The sequence below is a fragment of the Dendrobates tinctorius genome, unplaced genomic scaffold (genome assembly GCF_039654945.1).
Source record: "Dendrobates tinctorius isolate UK_male_01 unplaced genomic scaffold, ASM3965494v1 ptg000082l, whole genome shotgun sequence".
In the NCBI taxonomy this organism is placed as follows: domain Eukaryota; kingdom Metazoa; phylum Chordata; class Amphibia; order Anura; family Dendrobatidae; genus Dendrobates; species Dendrobates tinctorius.
In genome coordinates this window covers 14,800,764-14,825,508 of record NW_027361750.1, presented here as the reverse complement: position 1 = coordinate 14,825,508, position 24,745 = coordinate 14,800,764, and the positions used below count along the sequence as shown (strand labels likewise).

Here is a 24,745-nt window from a genome sequence, read left to right as displayed (position 1 = left end):
TGGTTCTAGCCCAATCACTGTATGGGGGTCCTCCTCCCCACATTCCCCCACCCTGTAAGCTCGCCAGTCCTCGGGCGAGGGTGTTAGTCTATTGAGATTGGTCTGTAAAGGTGTCAATATTTGTTGCCATACGAACTGGTCTTGTTCATACCGTTCGGGGGGTTTGCCGGCTGTTGACCGCTCGGAGCGTCTAAGTTCGACTGGGGTGGAATCTTCTGGGGTGGTGGACGTCGGTGAGCTGCAAGATGCCGGTGGGTTAATTGTGTCAACTGGCTCATTATTGGGTGGAGGGCCCTTGGGAACTGGAGGGAAATCCTCGTCGTCTGAGTCCCAGCATATGGACTCCGGTTCGGATGTCTTCGGGACGGGTTCCAGTTGCTTCGGGTCGGAAGAAATACACAGGCGTAACATATTACGATGCACAATGCGAGTGGGCAGTGTTTCATCCTGCTCGGGCTGTATTTCGTACACAGGTCCTTCTGAATGGATACGGCGTAGTACCCGATAAGGACTCTCTTCCCAACGTGACTCCAGTTTATTCTGGGGGCGTTGATCTAGTACAAGCACACGGTCCCCGCTTTGGAGATGGGGAGGGGAGGTTGTATTCTTCCCGGGGTGTTCCCAGTCTTGAAGTTTGGTATGTACAATTCGGTGAAGAGTTTGCAACCTGTGGCGATGATTTCGGACCCAAGACGACACTCCGGTCCAGGGCCGAGGCTCTTCGGGGTCCAACTCTACCTCCGTGATCCCTTTACCCTCTCGTCCGAACAGCAGGAAATAAGGAGTATAGCCCGTTACTCGATGTACCCGATTATTATAAACCCACACTAATTCAGAAACATATTCAGGCCAACGAGCTTTCTTGTCACTCTCCAGAGTGCGTAGCATTTGAATCAATGTCCGATTAAATCGCTCACAAGCCCCATTCCCTTGCGGGTGATATGGTGTGGTCCGGGATTTATCAATCCCATAAAGATGATGTAGTTCCTCCATAACTTTCCCCAAAAAACATGCTCCCTGGTCGGAATGTATGCGTTGAGGACAGCCGTACACTTGTATAAAATTTCTGCAAATTGCGGAGGCGGCTGACTCCGCGGTCTGGTCTCGAGTAGGGGTGACCACAGCGAATTTAGTGAAATGATCCACCATGACGAGGCAGTGTTCGTATCCCTGGAATGCGGGACCAATGTGCAGATAATCCACCGTCAAGAGCTCCAAGGGTTCTGAAGTCACAATCGTCTGTGTTGCGGCCCTCTGAGCAGGCGGTTTGGCCAATTCACATAAGCGGCAAGTACGACAAACTTCGTCCACAACAGCCGACAAGCGTGGATGATAAACTTTCTGTTGTAACCATTGCAAAGTCTTTTTGACTCCAAAGTGGGCCCCTTTTTCGTGAGCCTCTCGAGCCAGTTCGTGTAGTTGAGCTCCGGGCGTAACCACCTGCCAAACAGTCGTTGAGGTTGTTTGCGAAGTGATCTTACGGTACAGTAATCCCCTTCGGATAATCAGTCTCTCCCATTGTCGCAGCATCAGCGACAGGTCTTGGGTCAAAGCTTGTCGTTGAGTGTCAGTGGGTAATTGACCAGCAGCGACCCATTTCCGGAGAAGTCCAACTTCTTCATCTTCTTGTTGCTGTTGTATCCACTTATTACGAGATTGTTCCAGGATGCCCCTGTGGGCCTCTGGGGAAGATACTTTTGCATCAACATTGGTGAGCACGGCAGCGGTAAGAGCGAACGGTATTTCCTCTCCTTCTAATTCTTCGTCTCGATTCTGTCCAGGAGTTGTATGTCGAATCCTAGAGAGAGCATCTGCATGAACATTCTCGGCCCCTCTTTTGTAAATAATCTTGTAATTGTACTTCGCCATTCGGGCCACCCATCGCTGCTCCAAAGCCCCCAACTTGGCGTTTTCCAAATGAGCCAGTGGGTTATTGTCAGTTCGCACTACCACCTCGGAGCCCGCTAGGTACTCTGCGAATCTCTCCGTCATAGCCCACACCACTGCGAGGAGCTCGAGCTTAAAAGAGCTGTAATTGTCAGGGTTACGCTCGGAGTCATGGAGTGAACGGCTTCCATATGCGATCACCCTTTCCCGGCCATCCTGAACTTGTGACAACACAGCTCCTAGCCCGTGAAGACTCCCGTCAGTGTGCAGGATGAACGGCTGAGAAAAATCCGCATAAGCCAACACTGGGGCATCCGAGAGTGCAGCCTTGAGATCTCGGAAGGCCTCTTCCTGAGGGTGTTGCCACTGGATTTTTCGCCCATTGGCCCCAGCGGGAGCCCCCTTCAGCAGGTCATGTAGGGCTCGAGCTCGACATGCAAAATTCTTTACGAAACGACGGTAATATCCAGCTAACCCCAGAAAAGCCCGCACGTCTTTCACCGTCTCGGGGGTAGGCCATTCCTGGATAGCAGCAATCTTCTCCCGGGATGGCCTCACACCTTCTGCCGAAACGACATGACCCAGATACTCAATCTGAGAGCGAAATAGGTGACATTTCTGAGGCTTCACCTTCAACCCGTACTTTTGCAGCCGGCTGAGTACCTGTCCCAACCGCTTCAGGTGGTCCTCGAAGGAGGCGGCATAGACGATGATGTCGTCCAGGTAGATCAACATGGCCTCAAAATTGAGATCCCCTAGACATCGCTCCATCAATCGCTGAAATGTCCCGGGGGCGTTGGCCAGCCCGAATGGCATTCGATTAAAATCAAACAGTCCCATGGGCACTATGAACGCCGTCTTAGCTCTGTCCTCTTCTGACATAGGCACCTGCCAGTACCCACTGGCCAAGTCCAGGGTCGAAAAATATGTTGCTTTACCCAATGCAGACAGAGATTCTTCTATGCGGGGCAGTGGGTATGAGTCTTTAATAGTGCAAGCATTCAATTTACGATAATCCACACAGAATCGTAGTGTACCATCTTTCTTCCGAACCAACACGATGGGGGCCGCCCAAGGGCTTTGACTTTCCCGTATCACCCCTTTTTGTAGCATCTGAGCCAGCAAAGTTTTCACCTCCTGATAGAGTTGTGGCGGGATCTGTCGATATCGTTCTCGGATAGGGGCCGCTCCTGCTGTGGGGATCTCATGAGTGATGGCGGTGGTACACCCAAAGTCGTCCTCATGACTAGCAAATACTTCATGGTACTGTCCCAGCAATGCTTTTACTTGTGAAAGTTGGGCCGCAGTTAGTCCAGAAAGCTCGGCCCGCATCTGCTCCAAAATATTTCGGCCCTTCTCTTGTGTCGAGACTTCGTGGGCCTGTAGGGTTCGTATTGTTACCTCCCCGGGATCCTCGGGGTGTACTCGTAATTGAACCGCAGCAGCGGGCAGCACCTCTTCTAGAGGCTTTACTAGTTTGGCCAGTACAGTCCGTGCTTTCAGAATGATATCTCGGTCTTCAAGGTTAACGCAGCGGACCAGGGCGGTTCCTTTTCGCACCGTAGCGAGGGAACGGGCCACCAGTATGCCAGGAGGTAAGTGCTCTGAGTGACACGGCTCCACCTGCACCTCTACGCCTTCCAAAGGTATCGGGGCCCAAATTGGCAGGGCCACCACTGTCTGTCCAGGAGGCAGCACAAGCAGGGGTGCCGCTGTCGCGATGACCTTGCCCAGAGCCTCACCCTCCTGGCAGTCCCGATGCACCCGCGCACCTCACACCAGCTGCTGGAATACCTGTCCCTGAGCTGTGCGAGAACCCCACTGCTTCAGTGTCCTTTGTGTGGGATCATTAAGCAACAGGTTACCAAACTCTTTTAAAATATTCATGCCTAGGGTGACGGGGTGTCGTTGATCAGCTTCTCCTTGAGTCAGCACCACCCCTCTGCGGCCGAGGGGTTTACCGCACAACGTCACCTGCACCCACACTACCCCGGCAACCAGAACCGGCAGTTGGTTGGCGGCTACTAGTCTAATCATGGGCCCCCACTGAGGCCTTGCTGCCTCCGGAAAGTTTTGTTGAAAGTACGCTGCGGGCATAGTGGTTACTTGTGACCCCGTGTCCACCAGACACCGGACGGCCCGGCCCTCTACTTCTGCCCAAACTTCAGGACACTTTGCTACCAAATCTTCGGGACTTCCACCACCCCTAGTTGTGGTTTTCGGCTCCGAGCGGCGTCCCCCCAGCCCGGAGCCCTTTAGTTTAATGGCCGCCGGGGTGGGTATCTCCCACGCCGCGGACACTCTCGGGCGAAGTGGCCTGGTTCTCCACACTCATAACACCGGGCCGGTAGAGATTGACCACCTCGCGGAGAGCGTGACCCCCAGGGACCGGGATTAGCACTGGGTCGTCCAGTCTCCGGTTCGGTTCTTCTCTTTACTTCAGCCAACTCGCTCTTTATATTTTTCAATTCACGCTTCATCTCCTCCACCCATTGAGGTTCCTCAACTGTGTTCGAGGAGGCCTCCACACCTCGGACCTTCCCCACGGGGACCGCCATCCCCTGCTCTTGCTCCTGAACCCGTGCCTGACTTCCCACTTCTGAAAAGTCGATTTGGGGATTCATTCTGATCCGTTCCCTTAAAGCCTGCTTTATCAGTGGATCTCGCAGTCCAGTCACCAGTAGGTCACGTAGGGTTATGTCAACAGGTCCTACCCCTACCCCATCTTTTCTTTCAATAGCCGTATGCAACTCTTGGAGTACATTCATATACTGAGTAATCGTCTCCCCCTCTGCCTGCATCCGGCTAAACAGTCGGGTCCTTAACTCTCCCACATTAGTGGGATCCCCGTGGGTCTGTTCCACTATCTGCAACACCTTTTCAAAAGTGTTGCGGTGCCCCGGGGGTTTCAACATCACTGACCTCCGCACCTCTCCGTCTAGGGCCATGAGTGCCACTTCAGCTTCCAGGTCAGGGGTCATTGGGTGCATCCGAAAAAGCCCCCTCATCCGCTCTGTCCAGCTCCATAGCATAGTATTTGAGCCAGAGAATCTAGGCAGGTTGTTCAACATGGCCCCCAATGAGATGCTGGTACGGGGACCCTCATTATTTACAGAGCTTACAGCTCCCCCATGTTCGGGGCTACCACTGTCCGCGCTCGGAGACTGCATCCTGCCGACTACGCCAAGTGTAGGGTTCGAGCAGGCTCACAGGATGCAGTGACGAGACACGAGACTGAATGTGGGGTGAAATAAACTTTTATAAGTTTTAAAGCCGCAAGGGCTAAAACTGCTTAAATAAGACAAAAGGGGAAACACTTAGTTGTCCTCGCAGGGACACGTAAAACAACATTAAAAAAAAAACAAAAAGGGTCCTTATTTTCTCTATAATACACTTAGCCTTCCGGGCGTCGCTCGAGTTCACGACCACTCAGGGGTTGCAGATGTGGCTGCCTTGTAATCCACGACTTCCCGGAAGGACTTGTGCTTGTACAGCCCCGAAGAGACCAGAACGATGGGGCGCAGCAGGCCCTTAAGAAACTGGACGGTGGGGCGCAACGGGCCCTGTAGTAACCGGAACGATGGGGCACAACAGGCCCTGAAGAAACCGGAACGATGGGGCACAACAGGCCCTGAAGAAACTGGGCGGTGGGGCGCAACGGGCCCTGAAGAAATGGGGTCGGTGGGGCACAACGGGCCCTGAAGAAGCTGGCACGGTGGGGCACAACAGGCCCTGAAGAAATGAGGTCGGTGGGGCACAACGGGCCCTGAAGAAGCTGGCACGGTGGGGCACAACAGGCCCTGAAGAAGTGGGGTCGGTGGGGCACAACGGGCCCTGAAGAAACTGTTCAGGGGGTCAATCTCCCAGGCGTCCGTTTAGAGGCGCTCGTTCCCCAGCCAGGTCATGACGCAGTTTCAAAAAAGACATAAACGTTAACAAATTCTGCTCAGTGTCCCCTCAGTAACCGGGACGGGCTCTGCGGCCGCCTATAGCGAGGTGACGTCCCCTGAGGTCGGTGATGACGGGGCCGCGGCTGTGGGAGAAGACAGGGGGGCAGTGTCCTGGCCACTGTACCGGATTGCTGTGTCGTCGCAGCGGTCGCCTGAGATCCCGGTCCTGTCACACCACGGAGGGAATCAGCGGCCGTCACTTTATCTGAATCTTTGCGGGGGGAAACTCCCGGGGAGAGTCTCTTACGCGTCAACCTTCGGTAAGTCTCAAATTTCCCTTTTTCAATCTCCTGCCTGTCTCTCTTTTCCACACCGTCAGTTGCCACAGTCCTCTCTCTGCCGCACGGCTTCCTCTCTCCTGTCAGGCTCTCTGCCAACTGCCACCTCAGCGCGTCCCCTGCTCCTTTTACCCTCGCCCCGCCCCCTGTTGCCCTGACAACTTCAGTCGCATGTCTCCCTTTGTAATCCCCCTGATGTGGTTTCTTCAACAACCCTGATGGCTGTCCCCCTGGTTCTAGCCCAATCACTGTATGGGGGTCCTCCTCCCCACATTCCCCCACCCTGTACGCTAAGTAGGAGATAGGAAAAGGATCAACACTAATACAGGTAGTCAGGAAGCGAAGGACACACACTGGGTGCACTGGGTCAGCTGCCCTAGTCAAAGACAGGAACTATCACTGATATGCAGTATCGGTGGCAGCGTCGGAAAATAACCACCCCCATACCAGATAGAGGCAGAGAAGGTAATTTTGCGATGCAACAGCGATCTCGCCAGCGATCTCGCTACATGTGACACGTAGCGGTGACCGGCCTCCCCGCTGGATATCGCTGATCGTGCAGGAATGTCCTTGGCCATTTTTTCATCGTCGGCGTCCCACTAGCCAGCATGCATCGCTGTGTTTGACGCCGACGAGCGACCTCATTGGTGACGCAGAACTCAGGGACACAGGCTGGAATCGTTCAGAATAGCTGCTGTGTGACAAGGTGCCAACGACCACTTAGGTCGTTATATGGATCGCCGGATCGTTGCTGCGTCGCTGAAGAGATCTGCCTGTTTGGCAACTTACTAGTGACCATTTAGCGACGCACCAGCGATCCTTACAGGTCATATCGCTGTCGGGATCGCTGGTGCGTCGCTATGTGTAACGGGACCCTTAGGCTATATAAAAGATGTGATCATTTGATAAACTAATGTTTTGCTTGTTCGGCAGCTGATTGCTTCATGTCTACATTTAGAGCAGAACCTGAATTTCACTTAGTTGATAAATGCTTTTCTTTATAAGATCACTCATAACAATTAACTTGCTCTATATCCCAGAGGTACCTTTCTTTCTTTAGATATGTGTATTGGAATGCAGTTTGATGGCTCAGTAGCTAATAATCATGAGTTGAAACACCTGCGTAAAAATTGTATCCTCTCTCCATGTTTTCCTAGCTTTCCCCATCATATGTACTGTATGCATAGAGTGCAGGCAAGCTGAGTATCATTGCACACCAATATGTGGATGTATGTAGGGTTTTACTGTGGTATTACCACTGCCTTGATGGTCGGTTGTTCTAGCACAGGGCCTTTCTTGTTGGCTGTTACTCTCAAACAGACAAGAGAGGCCATAGTTGTTAAATAGCTATTTTCCTGTATTGAAGAACTTGATCAGAAAAAACACAGTTGTTAGCAGGCAGAAATCTTTGAAAAAACAACTTCTGTTGCATACAAATGTACCAGCATAAATAGGTTGTCCACTACTTTATCATTGATGACCTATCCTTAGGATAGATCATCAAAGTCTGATCGGCAAGGGTCTGGCACCCCCGATGATCAGCTGTTATCGATGTTGCCGGCTGGAAATACTTGCCGAGCTGTTTTGTCTTCTGGTAGTAGCTGAGGAATGGTACTACACCTCCTATTCAAATCTGTAGGTGGTGGATGTGTAGAACTCTTCGGCGGCCTCCATCAGAAGACGGAACAGCTTGGTGAGTATTTCCGGCCAGCAGCCACCGACACCGGGGGTCGTCATCAAGGATAGGTCATCAATGTAAAAGTAGTGGAAAACCTTTTTAATGGTTTCAGGTGGCTGAAGAAGGTTTAACAGTTTCACTTCCATTCCCCCACAATCTTCTGCCTTGAATTCTTTACAATTCTCTGATCTCCTTTTCAGCTGCAGCGACTTTCTACCACTGTTCCATTTCACACACTTTGGCTACTATGAACTGTAACTTAACCCAGATGTCTATTTATAACATAAACCATCGTCCTTCTTCTAGAAACTATTGCAGAATCAATTCCCTCTCTGGATTGTAACTAATTATCAAGTCAAGCCTCAATTTCCTTTGGTGGCAAGTAGACGGAGCCCAAACCCCTCTACATGGCCCGGCTGATGGGGATCGGCATTGGCAGACACCATTATTCACCCCCCACTGCTGATTAGGATCATTAAAAAAATACAAACTTTCTGCTGTTTTCAACAAACTAATCAAACAAGAACAATTTAAACTGCTTAAAACAACTAAGTACTTAAGACCTTTTTCAGGGACGGTTTGAATAGCGTTTTGTGATGAATGTTGGGAAACCACTTGTGAGGTATTTAAATTGTTCATGTTTCTTGTGGCTTATTAAAAACAGCAGTGCACTTGCAAATTTTGCTAATAAACCTTATCTGCAATGGAGATTGGGGGTTGAATAATTTTTATTGCATCACCACCTCTTTTAGGCATAAAATCAGAAGTGGATACAGACAGACGAAAACATTATATGAACCCTTTGCAGTCCATAATGCACCATTCCTCCTGCGTTGGAGGTAGAAGTGGTCCCCTTAACTCTTGGGTCGCTGATTACACCAGTGGTATGTCCATCCCAGCATAGAATACAGTGCAATTCACACTACAGAAATGGATGCATTATTCAAGAGGTGCTAGGCTCACCTCCACCCTGTTACACAGGTATCAGAGCTGAATTTGGGATCTGACTTCTTTGATCTTCATTGAGATAACTCTCATATAATATTCCTGCTATCATACGTCATGCTGAATGACAGATGAAGCTTTGCTTTCTCTACCTGTATGTGTATATATTGTATAATGGCTGGTTTTGGTCCCGCAAGCCAACACATAAAGATCAGTTTTGCCTATTTAGTCTTACTTTGTGTTGAAGTCAGTTGTGCTTCAGGCGCTTTCACAGTTAAAACGATAAAACATTCAGATTTATGTTGTTCTGCTGGATTCAGCCATAGGTAGGAGTCAGGAAAACAGAAATCCCTCATTCCGCAGAGCAATAATGATTGTACCGCTCCCGGCATTAAGTGCTTTTAAATGGTAATGTCATAAGGAAGGAAATGTTTACGCTTTTTCAAATATTGCAACTGATAAAAAGAAAACTATTCCATTAGCCATTGTACAGATGGATGATATGGGTTATTGTTTCTGTTGCTGCAGTGTCCAACTTCTAACACTGTAAATCAGCTGTGTGTTCTGCAGAGAAAATTATTGTTTACGTTTGGTAGAGAAATACGTTCAATCACCAGAAAAAAATGAAGTTTTAATGTACTGCAAATCTGCTGTTTCTACGAGACCGAACTAAGAATAGGAGAATTTCTAAGCAGATACAGCGTACTGTAACGTATAACATATCTTATTTACAGAAGGTGAAGAAGACGCTTCATTGCAGCTAATTGGTCAAAAATTGCTTTTAATCTATTGCATTACCTACAAAGCATAGGTTTATAGAGGACCGGACAAAAGTTCGGACTCTCCTGTTCATGCAAAGGTTTTCTTTGTTCTTATTGGAAAGTACACATTATTGATTCAGACTGAATGTGTCACGATTCAACTGGCGAGTGACCTGGGACCAGGGATTCCTTTCCTGGCCCTAACAATAGGGGGTGCCCTAGCTCGCCCCTTTCCCCGGATTGCTTCAGATGGTGAAGATGCCAGGGCCTAAGTCCTTTCTTTATCTCCTAGAACAGCCCTTCGTCTGTCCCTTTCCCCCACCCAGGGAAGAGGGAGCGCTACTGTGCACTGCAGTACACCAATCCGACAGACAGGGTAACAAAGACAAGGGTAATCTGAAAACTCCACAAAGACAAAATATACACTCACATATAACAGAGGTAATCACCAGGGTGTGTAGGGAGGGGAAGAAAGCAAAACAGGCAAGGATAAGGAATATCCAAGCGTACAAACCAGACAACAGTTGCTAATAAACTCCTCCTGCTCTCCTCAAAATCAACTTCTCCCACTTCAATGTTATGCAGCAAGTGCTAATTATGATGAGGACTTGGTAATCGAGCCCAGATTTTATAGGGAAAAGGAGTGGCTAACCGAGCACAGCTGAAAGTAGGAGTTTTCCAATATGGTCGAATAACCCCGTTCTGCTGGAAGAAATAAACACCTTTAATACATTGGAGAAGTGTTTCTTCTCAGCCTAGTAGGAGCGAACAGATGCTGCAGTGTTCTTGCTATGCTCAGTTGCCGTAACCCCGTGACAGAAAGTGGCAAAACCACAAAGGACCCATATGGAAACAAGGAGTAAAGAAACGTGTGATACAAACCAGAATATGTGTGAATGAGGTCTTGAGAAAGAGAGGATGAGGGGAAAAGAGAGAGTGAGCGCTATCTAAGCGTAGTAGATTAGTCAATTTTTCTTGGTGAGAAAAGTACAACTTCAATCTTGCTCACTTGATGTGGTTGTGCAAGGAGGCACAACACTGGGAAACGTTTGCAGACAAGGGTGATCCTTCCACTGGTATGCTGCCCTTCTGTAATAACATGGAGTGGAGATGATTTTCCTCTTTCAGAAAGAAAAATTTCCTCCACGTGATATATAGCCCTTACTCCAAATTGGCTTAAGGATCCTCTGAAGGAAGTACCCTGAAACTTTTTTATTAGCAAAACCAGAATATGTGTTAGGCCTCCTTCACACGTCAGTGTGATGGTAAGCGTGGTGACAGTTTTCATGTTGACCCATTCAAATTAATTGGTCTGCGAACACTTTAGTGTGTTTCCACGGAACGTGTGTCATCAGAGTGATACGTATTGACTCCTGGGAAAAAGCAGAACTGTTCGCTCTGTTCCTTGGTGCTGAGGGCAGCTCTCATCTTTGTCACCTGGTCTCCCAGAGATCAGCGCGACTAGGCGACAGTGATGGGAGAAGTATTCAGCACCCTCTGTGTACATTGTGTATAAAATAAATAAATTTAAAAAAAATGTTGTGGGCTCCCACATAATTTTCAGAACTAGCAGAGATAAAGCTGACCATTGGGCTGTTGTTAATAGTCTGGGAAAGGGCCCGATATCCCAAAAGGTTCCCAGGCTATAAATAACTGCTCACAGCTGTTTGCTTAGCCTTTACTGATTATTTTATGTGGGATCCCAGAAAAAAATGACTAAAGGCCCCTTTACATTTAGTGATGCACCAGCGATCCGACCAGCGATCCGACCCGGTCAGGATCGCTGGTGCATCGCTAAATGATCGCTAGTGAACTGTCACACAGGCAGACGTCACAGCGATGCAGCGCACGATACTCACCTTTCACACACAGTGGTCCTGACGTCCTCCCGCCCGCCTCCACACGTCGCTCGTCGGCGCCAGCAGGAAGCCCAGCAGGAAGCTGACGACGAGAAATGGAGCCGGACATTCTTGCGCGATCAGCGATGGACAGCGGGGGAGCCAGTCGGAGGTAAGTATCACACATAGCAATATCGCTATAACGTCACAAAATCGTTGACGTTATAGCGATATCGCTAGCGATATCGCTATGTGTAAAACCCCCTTTAGGGTCCTTCTATAATTTCTAGCCAGCAAAGGCTAAACAGACAGCTGTGGGCTGATATTAATAGGAAGGGATCAGTGATATTGCACCCCCACCTCCCAGGCTAAGAATATCAGTCTTCAGCCACCCCAGAATTGTTGTGTCCATAAGATGCGCCAAATCTGGAGCTTTTAGTCTCACTCTTCTCACTAGCCCTGGTGCGGTGGCAAGTGGGGTAATAGGGTTGGGGTCGATGTTAGCTGTTTTTTATTGGCCATTGTTTTCAAGCCCATGGGTAACTAATTGAGGGGCATCTATAAGACGCCCTTCTATTACTAACTCGATAGTCATATTGTAAAAAATACAGAGCCAGAATAAAGTCCTTTAATTGAAAGGCACACATGCCTTTATTTGAAATAAACACTCCTCACCCTCTTTTTCCCATTTGTTATTGTAAATTTAAAAATAATAAAACACCATATTCCTCACCTGTCCAACGACAATCCATTTGTCCCATGCATGGCTGAGCAGTGGCATGATTCAACCGCTCAGCCAAAAATCTAGGACACACTGAGCTTGGGAATCAACTTCAGTGACAAGTGGAAACATCATAGAGGTTGCCGCAGGTCACAGCCAGCTGTTCCTATGCTCAGTTCAGTGTGAGCCGGCCGATGAACTGTGGTAGTCTTCATGACATCACAAATTTCAAGACATCACAGCTAGCACCATGAGAAAGGTTACTGTAGTTCATCAACCAGCTTACACTGGACTGAGGGTGGAAAATTTCTCTAGGTGCAAGTATATTTCACGATATTCCTTTGCTATCAAAATGACCATTTCTAGACTTTAGGAGCTCTATGTAACTTATATTTCTGCCAAAATGTTGCTTTCTTCTTTTCTGTATAACCGTCTGGTCATTTTATCGATGCTTGGGAAAATACTAGTCAAGCAGCCACTTTGATGTTTTTATAGAACATCTGATTTAGTTAAATAGCAACTCTTTAAAATAATTTTATCATAAAAATATGCTCTTATAAGACAAGTCTATTCTGCAGACATTACAGTTGCAATCAATATATTTGAATTACAAATTAGTTTCATTGGCAAAATATACATTGCTGTTTTCAGAAAAATATTCAAACAAGGACACTGTAAATAGCTCAACACAACTAATCTAACAAATTGTTTCTCAAAATTCAACACAAAATGCCACTTTTACTGACTTCTGCAAATACGAACGAACTCTGGCTACACTAACTAGAAATAGAATGGCTGTATTATATCTTTTCTACAGTATATCTACTTGAGAAATGGTGATTGTGGCTGATAACTAGGAAATAAAAGTATATTTTCTTCCAAAATGTAGGAAATAAAAGTTTATTTTCTCCCATAAAGAAATAATCTGGTGCCTCAGAATTTTTGATATATGTGACCTAGAAGTGGCAGAAATGTACAGCTGTCACCAGATTCCTGATGACGCAGGGAATCAAAAACCTATGTGTGACTGCCAAAGACCTGCAGGAACATTTGGTAGCAGCAGGCAAAAGACATTTCAGGTGATGGTCTACATGCCAAATTGACCCAAAAGCACAAAAGTCTGCTTTAGTTAGCTCAAAACTATATAAATAAGACATTTTGGGACTCTGTTCTAAAGAGTGATGAATCAAAACTGGAACTTTATGGGTCTTTGGATGTGACTGTAAGAGAAAGAATGAGGCATATGCTGAAACAATCACCATGCCTACAGTAAAGTATGGTGGTGGCTCGATGATTATGTGAGGCTCCTTTGCTTCCTCTGATACTATAAATTGGCAGCGTGTGGAGGGCAAGATGAATTCAATCAAGTATTAGGAAATCCTAGGAGTAAACGTTATGCCTTCTGTGAGGAAGCTGAAGATTGGGCATCATTGCACCTTCCATTTCAACAGTGCAATGCTAGCATACCTCAAACCACAAAGAAAATCTTTAATGAGATTTTCAGAAGGAGCTTACATAAACCCAAGTATATCAGTGCATTAAGAGGCATCACCCATGAGGAATGGGCTAAGATTCTTTGGGATTGCTGCCAAAAGGTGATGTCTACTTATACATCATTTCACCATGTCATAACAGCCAAGGGGGTTTTACTGGGGATCTCTGAATGAATGGACTATTATTGTACATGTAGGAGCACACACTTTGCCATTTACATGAAGTATTCTTTCAGAACAAAAAGTTGCAAATGTAAACCTGGGTGTGAAGAAATAGTAAAGAACTTTGTGAAGTTGTTTTTTTTTCTGTTTTCTGAAACTCTACCTTACAGTTGTAGACGAAAGGCTGAAAAATTGAACATAGTTATTAGAAATCACCTACAATTTTTTCTTCATTCTGGCAGATGTATCTGGAACTACAGGCAAACAGATTCCTCAAGTGAATCAATAAATCAGTAAAAGTCCTTCATAGTGTTATATCCTAAAACAAGCACATAAATCCTAGCAGACATCAGATGCCAAGACACTGCTCAGTAAAACTAGCATGTACTCAGGAATACTGCACAGAACTTGTTTTATCAGGTTCAAACATGTGATCAATAGAGGCTACAGCTACACATTATACCAGAACTATAGGATAAAGCAGCGCCACACAACTTTATATCATACTTGGATACTTTTTTTCACTATTTACTTTCTATCTGAAATACCCAAGGGTAAAATAATAACTACTTGCAAAATGTGTGTATATATATGTTTGTTTATATATATATATATATATATATATATATATATATATATACACACTGCTCAAAAGATAAAGGGAACACTTAAACAACAGAATATACTGTAACTCCAAGTAAATCAAACTTCTGAAACTTCTGTGAAATTAAACTGTCCACTTAGGAAGCAACACTATTTGACAATCAATTTCTCATACTGTTGTGCAAATGGAATAGACAACAGATGAAAATTATTGGCAATTATCAAGACACACTCAATAATGGCACATCAATGCGAGCTGTGGGAAGAAGGTTTGCTGTGTCTGTCAGCGTAGTGTCCAGAGGCTGGAGGCGCTACCAGGAGACAGGCCAGTACACCAGGAGACGTGGAGGGGGCCATAGGAGGGCAACAACCCAGCAGCAGGACCGCTACCTCAGCCTTTGTGCAAGGAGGAACAGGAGGAGCACTGCCAGAGCCCTGCAAAATGACCTCCAGCAGGCCACAAATGTGCATTTGTCTGCACAAACGGTTAGAAACCGACTCCATGAGGATGGTCTGAGTGCCAAACGTCCACAGATATACAGCACTATTTTTCATAAAAAAAATACAGGCTACATATTTAGCAGTGTGGTATCTCCGTGCCAGGCCTTATATATCTGCGTGCTCTAAGTTTGGACATTTTAGGCCGGTGTTCCATTTTTTTTGCTGTCTGTAACTCTAGTTATATACAGCACAATTTTGCATTAAAAAAAGATACAGGCCACATATCTGGCAGTGTGGTATCTCCGTGTCAGGCCTCATATATCTGCGAGGTCCAAGTTTGGCCATTTTAGGCCGGTATTCTAGTGTTTTCCTGTGTGTCACTCTAGTTATATACAGCACTATTTTGCCTTTAAAAAAAAAAACAGGCCACATATTTGGCAGTGTGGTATCTCCGTGCCAGGCCTCATATATCTGCGTGCTCTAAGTTTGGGCATTTTAGGCCGGTATTCCATTTTTTTTGCTGTCTGTCACTCTAGTTATATACAGGACTATTTTGCATAAAAAAATACAGGCCACATATTTTGCAGTGTGGTATCTCCGTGCCAGGCCTCATATATATTTTTGCTCTATTTTTGGGCATTTTAGGCTGGTATTCCATTTTTTTTGCTGTCTGTCACTCGTTATATACAGCACTATTTTGTATTTTTTTAAAAAAACAGGCCACATATTTGTCAGTGTGATATCTCCGTGCCAGGCCTCATATATCTGCGTGGTCCAAGTTTAGCCATTTGAGGCCGGTATTCCAGTGTTTTCCTGTGTGTCACTCTAGTTATATACAGCACTACTGTATATATGTGTGTGTGTTTTAACAAATATTTCCTTTGAAAATGATGTGTAAATGACATAGAGAATTGCTGTGTGTAACAGCTCATGTTAAAATCGCATTGCATTCGGATATCAATCACACTGCAATTGGATGTAAATCAGATGCTAGGTGTGAAAAAACGGATTGTACTCGCATGACAATCACCTGATGGAGATGGTTTAACTGTTGAAACGCGTTGTGATTTATCACTAAAATCCTTGTCTTGGTCTCATTTCCAGCACTTCTAGGACCGTTATTATTTTCTACTGCATTCTGTATCCTCTTAGAAAGTTAACGGCTGGAGCTGTGGTGGACCTTCTGCCTTTATTTTTAATTGAGGCCCTCACAGCGCTCCCCAGTGACCGCTTTCTTTTCCCTTGGATTTTATTAGAAACATTAGGACATTTTTCATTAAGACCCATGGCACATGTGCTTACATTTTTAAAGGGGTTGTCCACTACTAGGACAACCCCTTCTTTATCTAAATGTTTACACCTCCAGTGTCGGCACCGTTCCAGCGGTATCGCCACTCATGTTCACAAGGCTCAAGTGATGTTGTTATGACACATGGGCCCTGACCCCAATCAACAATGGCGTCACTCTCCTCGACTTCAAGAAGAAATTAGATCTGTGACCAGCTGCTCACTTCCTCTTGATTACTAATATGTCCGAAGGCAGAGACAGTGACGCCAGATTGCGCGCAGGTTCATGTGCCATAACAACTGTACGCGAGCTCTGGGAATGCGAGTGACGACACTGCTGAAACAGCACCAGTACGGGAGGTGAACATAAGTGTTGTTATTTTCATGGGGCAAATGGCTCATACCCATATGTGAGAAAAAAAAAGGTCCAATTTCCAGACCAAAAATCGGACTAGTGCCATGTGATTGTCATGTGAGTGCCATGCGCGTGTAATGCGATTTCCATGCGATTTCTACACGGTATATCCATATGACATGCATATGCAATCTGTATGTAATGCAATTTTAACATGATCTTTTTCAGACTGAGAAAAAAATCGCAGCATGCTGCGTATTGCTGCGTATCTCGAACGAGACTCGCCAATGCAAGTCAATGGATGCGAGAAAAAAATCGCACAGCACTCGCACCATGCGAGTGCTATCTGATATTTATGCATCGGTGTCCTTTGAAAAGCCGGTAATTCATATCCTGCTACTGTAAAAATCACACTGACAGGTTAGAATAGAATAGATAGATTACGTATATAAACATAGAAAATTTTAATATATATCCCTATATATAAAAATGAATGTGTGTGTGTGTGTATGTGTGTATCACCAACCAATCATGAAGCATCTTTCATTTCACCAGAGCTGTTCAAAAGAAGCTGAGCTGTGATTGGTTGCTATGAGCAACAGTTTTCCTTGCAAACAATCACTAAGCATCTCTCATTTCACCAGAGCTGGTTAAAAGAAGCTGAGGTGTGATTGGTTCCTATGATCAACAGTTTTCCCACTTGACAACACCTCAGCAGACACTGACATGGTGGGAGAAATATTGCATCCCTGGGAACATAAGCTCCCTGCCATTGTCTGTCCCTCTGAAAGGAGCAGAGAGCACATGACAGAAATGAATCCCCCTCCCGTGCCCATATACCCATCACACATCCTCCATCCAGTAGGCACATCTTCCCTCTTAAAGGGATCATTGGTATGGAAGTCAGAACAAATCCATCCAGCACTTTGGTTTTGACCCCAGGCCTCTCTTAAAGGGATTCCCGGTATGGAAGTTAGGACAGTTCCACTCAGCTCTGTGGTTCTGACCCCAGGGTCTCTTAAAAGGATCATTGGTATGAAATTTAGGGCAAATCCACTCTGCGCTTTGGGACTGACCCCAGGCCTTTCTTAAAGGGATCATTGGTATGCAAGTCAGGGCAATTCCACTCAGCGCTATGGTTCTGATCCCAGGTTCTCTTAAAGGGATACCCGGTATGGAAGTTAGGGCAAATCCACTCAGCGCTCTGGTTCTGACCCAAGTCCCCTCTTAAAGGGATCCTCGGTACGGAGGTGAGGAAAAATCCACTCTGCGCTCTGATTCTCACTCCAGGCTTCTATTAAAGGGATCATTGGTATGGAAGTCAGAGCAAATCCACTCAGCATTCTGGATCTGATGCCAGGCCTCTCTTAAAGGGATCCCCAGTATGGAAGTTAGGACCATTCCACTCAGCGCTCTGGTTCTGAATCCAAGGCTGACGGGATGATGTGGGATATTAGTGATAGTTGTCCGGTAGCTCTGGCTGACGAGATGATGTGCGATATTAGTGGTAGTAGTCTGGTGGCTCTGGCTGATTGGACGATGTGGGATATTGTGGGTAGTAGTCCGGTAGCTCTGGCTGAAGGGATGATGTGGGATATTAAAGTGAATGTGGCTATGCGGAGTGGGCGGGGCCCTACACTCAGCTTTTTATATATAGATATAATCATTATAATTTGTTGTAACTAACCGTAGTTAGTTACTATGCCCGGGCAGTGCTGGGCTCTTCAGCTAGTATATATATATGCCAGTTCATTCTCCCACGCTCCAAAGATCAGCGTCAGTCAGGCCGACAGGGAGGGCAGACTCAGTGACGTCAGGGCTTGCTTCTGAAGCAAGTGCTGGCAGTTTCTCATTCATTCAGCAGTAGTTTAACACCCCTTCTAGCTGTAAATTGTATATGGCCCAGATACAGATTACAGCGTGGAACTGAATGCCGGACAGGTATGGTATATTGTTGGTTTGTTATTTTTAAATCTTTACAGGAGATCGAGGGAGTCGCATGGCGTAGCAGAACAATAAATGTGGCAAACTGTGTTTATTGTTTTATTTATTCTGGCTGTGTGTTTTTTAACCCTTTCACAACTCTAGGATTAGTAATGGATAGGTGTCTTATTGACACCTCTCCATTACTATGCCGGGCTTGATGTCACCTTACAATACAAAGGTGGCATCAACCCCCAACTATTACCCCATATGCCACTGCTACAGTGGGTAGAGAGAGGCTAAGGGTCCCATTTCACATAGCAAACCACCAGCGATCCCGACAACGATACGACCTGTTAGGGATCGCTGGTGCGTCGCAACATGGTCACTAGTAAGCTGCCAAACGAGCAGATCTCTTCAACGACACACCAGCGATCCCGACAACGATACGACCTGGTAAGGATCGCTGGTACGTTGTCACACAGCAGCTATTCTGAACGATTCCAGCCTGCGTCCCTGAGTTCTATGTTGCCAACGAGTTAAGTTGGACTAACCTGGGTCGCTGCCTCTTTACTGCACTGCACTACAGAGTTTATAAAAAGAGAGATGCAATCCTGTGATCCCAACGTATTGTAACTAGAGATGAGCGAATATGTTTGGAAAACAGTCGCCAAATCTGAATCTACCATATTCGTGCCGATTTTATGTTTGACAATCGCTTGCAAACATATTCACTCCTCTGTACTCCCATTGACTCCGACTATGTTTGGCTAATATTGCAAATACGACGATTGTAATCCAAACCGAATATTGAAATATTTGCTCATCTCTAATTGTAACCCCTCTCTAAATCACTTGCAGGCCAAATCTAGAATATGAGATCCAGTTTTGGGCTCCACATTATAATAAGGATATTTAGAAGTTAAGAGTGAATTCAAAGGCAGCAACTAGATTATTACAAAGGATGGAAAGCCTCTCATACGATGAGAGCTTGGAAAAGTTGGGCTTGTTTAGTTGAGAAAAAAAAACATCTCGGATGGCGTCTCATTAATACATAGCTCGTACATGTGTGGTCAATACTAAGGACTGACACATGACTTATTCCTTACAAAGTACTAGGGGGCATTCGCTGGTGCGTCACTAAATGATCGCTAGTAAGCTGCCAAACAGACAGATCTCTTCAGCGACGCAGCAACGATCCAGCGATCAAACACAGTGATTTGCACTGGCCAGCGGGACGCCGACGACGAAAAAATGGCCCAGGACATTCGAGCACGATCAGCGATATCCAACAGGGGGCCGGTCGCTGCTGCGTGTCACATGTAGCGAGATAGCTGTTGCGTCACAAAATCGGTTTGTGACGCTGCTGGGGGCAGATGTTTGTAGCCAGGGCGGGCCAATAACCATGGTCCCTTCCTAGGCTATGAATATCTGCCCTCAGTCGCTGGCTTTCCCTCTCTGGCGCAGAAAATTGTGCAAAAGCCCATGCCATTTTTTTTTCCCAAAAAAAATCATTTATTAATTACATACATGTCCTATAATTTGCACACACACTATACTAATTGGATAGGTCACTGACATATACATATCTAACTATTCTGCATGTGTTTACTGTATGTAAACCATGTCTTCTATCTGTCTGCTCCTGCATTGATTTTACAGAAGCCGACAAATGAATTACCGGCTATTCTTCTATGTATCTCTGTATGAAATATAAAGACATATATATGTGTATATATATATATATATATATATATATATATATGTCACTAACATACATATACACACCTATTCTATGTGTATATATGTATTCTATCTATTCTATTCTAACCTTTCAGTGTGATTTTACAGTAGCCGCATATGAATTACCGACTTTTCAAAGGATACCTGTACGTAAAAATCAGACAGCACTCGCACCCTTTGACTTGCAATGGCGAGTCTCGTCCGAGATACGCAGCATGCTGCAATTTTTTTCTTAATCCCATTTTCAGCTGAGAAAAAAAAATCGCAGATGAGATGTCACCCACGGAAAAACATTGGTGCGAGTTAGTGTAATGACAAAAAAATTTTTTTTATGAAACCATGTGCAATGGAGGAACTTTTATGGGTTATTTTAGAATAAGTATTGCTTTTTTTTGTTTTTTAAAAAAAGTTCCCCCTTTCATTCAAATGAAATAAGGCAAAAATTGTATTTTTCTGCCAAAAAAGGACATGCAATTTTGCATTATTATCTTTTATGTTGACAATAGGAGGGCAGATTCCTTGTCCAGATAGACCTGTTTGCTTTTACACTGTTGCTGGAATTTCTAGAAGACATTTTCTGAATGCACTTCTTGATCGTAAAACTTGAAGCTTTGCACTGAAAATGAAAAGATAATACTAAGTTCCAAAATATTTTAAAATATTCCAGAATGTTCTAGATGTGAATAAAATACCACTTTTTGTTACAACTTAGAAAGATATTTTCTTTAAAGATTAAAATTAAAAGACGAAAAATCTTTTGAAAAAGAGGGGGAACTTTTTTGAATATTTTACAAATTTGATGATACTAATGTCATTTGAATGCAATTGTTCCTCCAATGTAAGGGGTTTCATTTTCGTTTTGCAAAATTTTTAAAATTGTCATCACCCTAGTGCGAGTGCAATCTGATCTTTTATCGGATTCCACTCGTCCGTATTTCTCGCAAGTATAAGCCCAAACATCCAGAAGGGGTTGTCCTAGTAGAGGACTACCCCTTTAATGTCACCTGCTTTAGAGCAATAAGGAAAAAAAATTGTTGTAAAGTTTAATATCTCATTTAAATGGAAACTGTTTCATTAAATAATCAGTGTGATCTACTAGCATCATGGTTTAGAGACGGATTAGCTGAGAAGGTTGATATTTGTTAATTGATTAATATAGTGGGAAAATATCCCGTAAATCCTATAACCAATTAATTTAAATTACCAGCTAATGATTTTGGAGTCTTACTCACTGATTAACAGCTGTCTATCAAACAGGAAATTCTATCAATCACTGATAGGACCGCCCACTGGACTCTCAAACGGGACTCTCAGACCGAGCAGCGTTTTAATGAACAGGTTACATGATCTGCTGAATATATGTCCACAAACATATATACACTACAATTCAATAGTTTGGGGTCACCCAGACTGTTTTGTGTTTTCCATGAAACCTCATACTTTTATTAATCGAATGAGTTGCCAAATGAATTTAAAATCTAGTCCAGACATTGACAAGGTTCGAAAAAAAGATTTTTATTTGAAATTATAATTTTCTCTTTCAAACTTTGCTTTCGTCAGAGAATGCTCCCTTTGCAGCAATTACAGCATTGCAGACCTTTGGCATTCTAGCAGTTAATTTGCTGAGGTAATCTGGAGAAATTTCACCCCATGCTTCCAGAAGCCCCTCCCACAAGTTGGTTTGGTTTGATGGGCACTTTTTCCATACCATACAGTCAAGCTGCTCCCACAACAGCTCAATGGGGTTGAGATCTGGTGACTGCGCTGGCCACTCCATTACAGATAGAATACCAGCTGCCTGCTTCTTCCCTAAATAGTTCTTGCATAATTTGGAGGTGTGCTTTGGGTCATTGTCCTGTTGTAGAATGAAACTGGCTCCAATCAAGCGCTGTCCACAGAGTATGGCATGGCGTTGCAAAATGGAGTGATAGCCTTCTTTATTCAAAATCACTTTTACCATGTATAAATCTCCCACTTTACCAGCACCAAAGCAACCCCAGACCATCACATTACCTCCACCATGCTTGACAGATGGTGTCAGGCACTCTTCCAGCAACTTTTCAATTGTTCTGCATCTCACAAATATTCTTCTGTGTGATCCAAACATCTCAAACTTTAATTCGTCTGTCCATAACACTTTTTGTAATCTTCCTCTGTCCAATGTCTGGGTTATTTTGCCCATATTAATCTTTTCCTTTAATTAGCCAGTCTCAGATATGGCTTTTTCTTTGCCACTCTGCCCTGAAGGCAAGCATCCCGGAGTTGTCTCTTCACTGTAGACGTTGACACTGGCGTTTTGCGTGTACTATTTAATGAAGCTGCCAGTTGAGGACCTGTGAGACGTAGATTTCTCAAACTACACACTCTAATGTACTTGTCTTGTAGCCCAGTTGTGCAGCGGGGCCTCCCACTTCTCTTTCTACTCTGGTTAGAGCCTGTTTGTGCTCTTCTCTGAAGGGAGTAGTGCACACCGTTGTAGGAAATCTTCAGTATCTTGGCAATTTCTAGCTTGGAATAGCCTTCATTTCTAAGAATAAAAATAGACTGTCGAGTTTCACATGAGGGTTATTTTTTTCTGGCCATTTTGAGAGTTTAATGGAACCAACAAATGTAATGCTCCAGATTCTAAACTAGCTCAAAGGAAGGTCAGGTTTATAGCTTCTCTAATCAGCCAAACTGTTTTCAGCTGTGCAAACATACTTGCACAAGGGTTTTCAATGGTATTCTAACCATCCATTAGCCTTCTTACACAGCAAACACAAAGTACCATAAGAACACTGGAGTGATGGTTGTTGGAAATGGGCCTCTATACACCTATGAAGATATTGCATTACAAACCAGACGTTTGCAGCTAGAATAGTCATTTACCACATTAACAATGTATAGAGTGTATTCCTCAATCATATAATGTTAGCTTCATTGTAAAAAACTGTGCTTTGCTTTAAAAAATAAGGAAATTTCTAAGTGATCCTAAACTTTTGAACGGTAGTGTATATCAGCTCCTACTGGCCTATAACATGCAGATTGGGAAGCAGGACCAACATAACGCGTTCTCTATATGCATCAGATGATCCACAAAAGCTCATGATCTAACATTTATTTTCAACATTGAAATACACCGTAATATGAAGTTTCTAGAAAGAGAAGGTGAGGAAAGAAATGCAATTAGAGAGTCCTTAAAGGGAATCTGTTACCAAGTTTTTGCTATGTAATCTGTCAGCAGCATGATGTAGGAGCTGAGACACTGATTCCAGTTATGTGTCACTGGACAGCTTAGTGTAGTTTTGATATATCTCCTGCTGATGAAACAGTGATTGTATCATTAAAGGACTATTAAACCTGCTGTCATATAGTCCTCCATATTCATGAGTTATTCATAAGCCAGCTCCCACCATTGATTGGCATCTTTCTGTGTACACTGTGCATAGGTACAAATTGCTAATCAGTGGTGTGGATGGAGTTGTTTTGATAACTGCTAGATATGCAGCAAATAATACAGTGATTTTATAAAAACCAGAGAAAGCAACCAGAAACGTACACATCACTGGAATCAGGGTCTCTGCCCCTACATTATGCTGCTCTTTGATGGGATAGCAAAATCTTGATGACAGATTCCCTTTAATTTGGTTTTACAAATTCTAGCACAACAAAGCAGATTACCTGATAGCTTAGTATGAGACCTAACAAGGGCTAAGCTATGTGTCTAACATTCATACTGTTTTTCTCCATTAGGTCGGCACAAGTGACATGGAAAGGAATCTTCAAGTTTCTGCAATATTACCATACCAACTACGGAAAAAAAGTGTACCATGGAAGAACACTCACCGATTTTTCTTTGTGAATGGGAACATTAAATTTAGGAGACTTCTGACAGTGCAACAATACAAGCCCGTACGCTCTTTCTAATGATGGTTAGGATTTCTAGCATCACTTCAGTTACCCGGACACTTGGAGACACTTGTACATTTTCTCTTTATTCTTTGTAGCATGAACCCAATGGATCTGTGGAAAAGTGGTGTTTTCAGTATGGACGGTGGGTATTTTTTTTCTTTTTTACTTCCACAAATATACAGGTAAATGTGATAAGAAAAAGAGTGTATGAAACTGGTTGTTTTTTTTTTATGTGATGGAAGACACATGTTTCCGAATGTAATATACATACAAATAATAATAATAATAAAAAAGAAAAAAAAATCAAGTGTACTGTACAACTACACGGAATACAAGTACAGTTATCTGTATGCTGAGTAAAGTGGTGCATTTTATTTCTTACACAGATTTACATGTTTTTAATACTCTATCATTCGACATCTGTGACAAATGACATCGTTGTAAATAATAAAATGGATAGAAACGGCTTTCTTGTATTTAATTGAAAAAATAAATTATGGACAAATTTGATTAATGTGTTTTATGCTTTTGCCTTTAGGCTGTGTTCACACACAGCGTTTTTTTAGCGGTATTTTTAGCGTTTTTTTAAAAAAAAACGCTATAAAACCACTAAAAATAAGCTTCCCATTCATTTCTATGCATTTTGCACTTTTTGTGCATATTGATGCGTCTTTTACCGCGAAAAAACTGCAGATTTTTCCGCGTTTCTGGCTAGTTCTATGCGTTTTGAAAATGCGCGGGAAAACAACACATAAAAACCGCGCGTTTTCTGCGCAAAAACCATGCGGA

General features: G+C 44.3%; 1 protein-coding gene across 1 annotated transcript in view; it reads left to right on the top strand.

The window, feature by feature from the left end:
- Positions 1-24,423, top strand: part of NKAIN3 (sodium/potassium transporting ATPase interacting 3) — a 1,129,849-nt gene extending 1,105,426 nt beyond the window's left edge. The window contains exon 6 of the mRNA XM_073583933.1: positions 23,798-24,423. Within this exon, the coding sequence (XP_073440034.1) occupies positions 23,798-23,811 (14 nt within the window). The 3' untranslated portion in view covers positions 23,812-24,423. The remainder of the gene's footprint in view (positions 1-23,797) is intronic.
- The last annotated feature ends 322 nt before the right edge of the window (positions 24,424-24,745 follow it).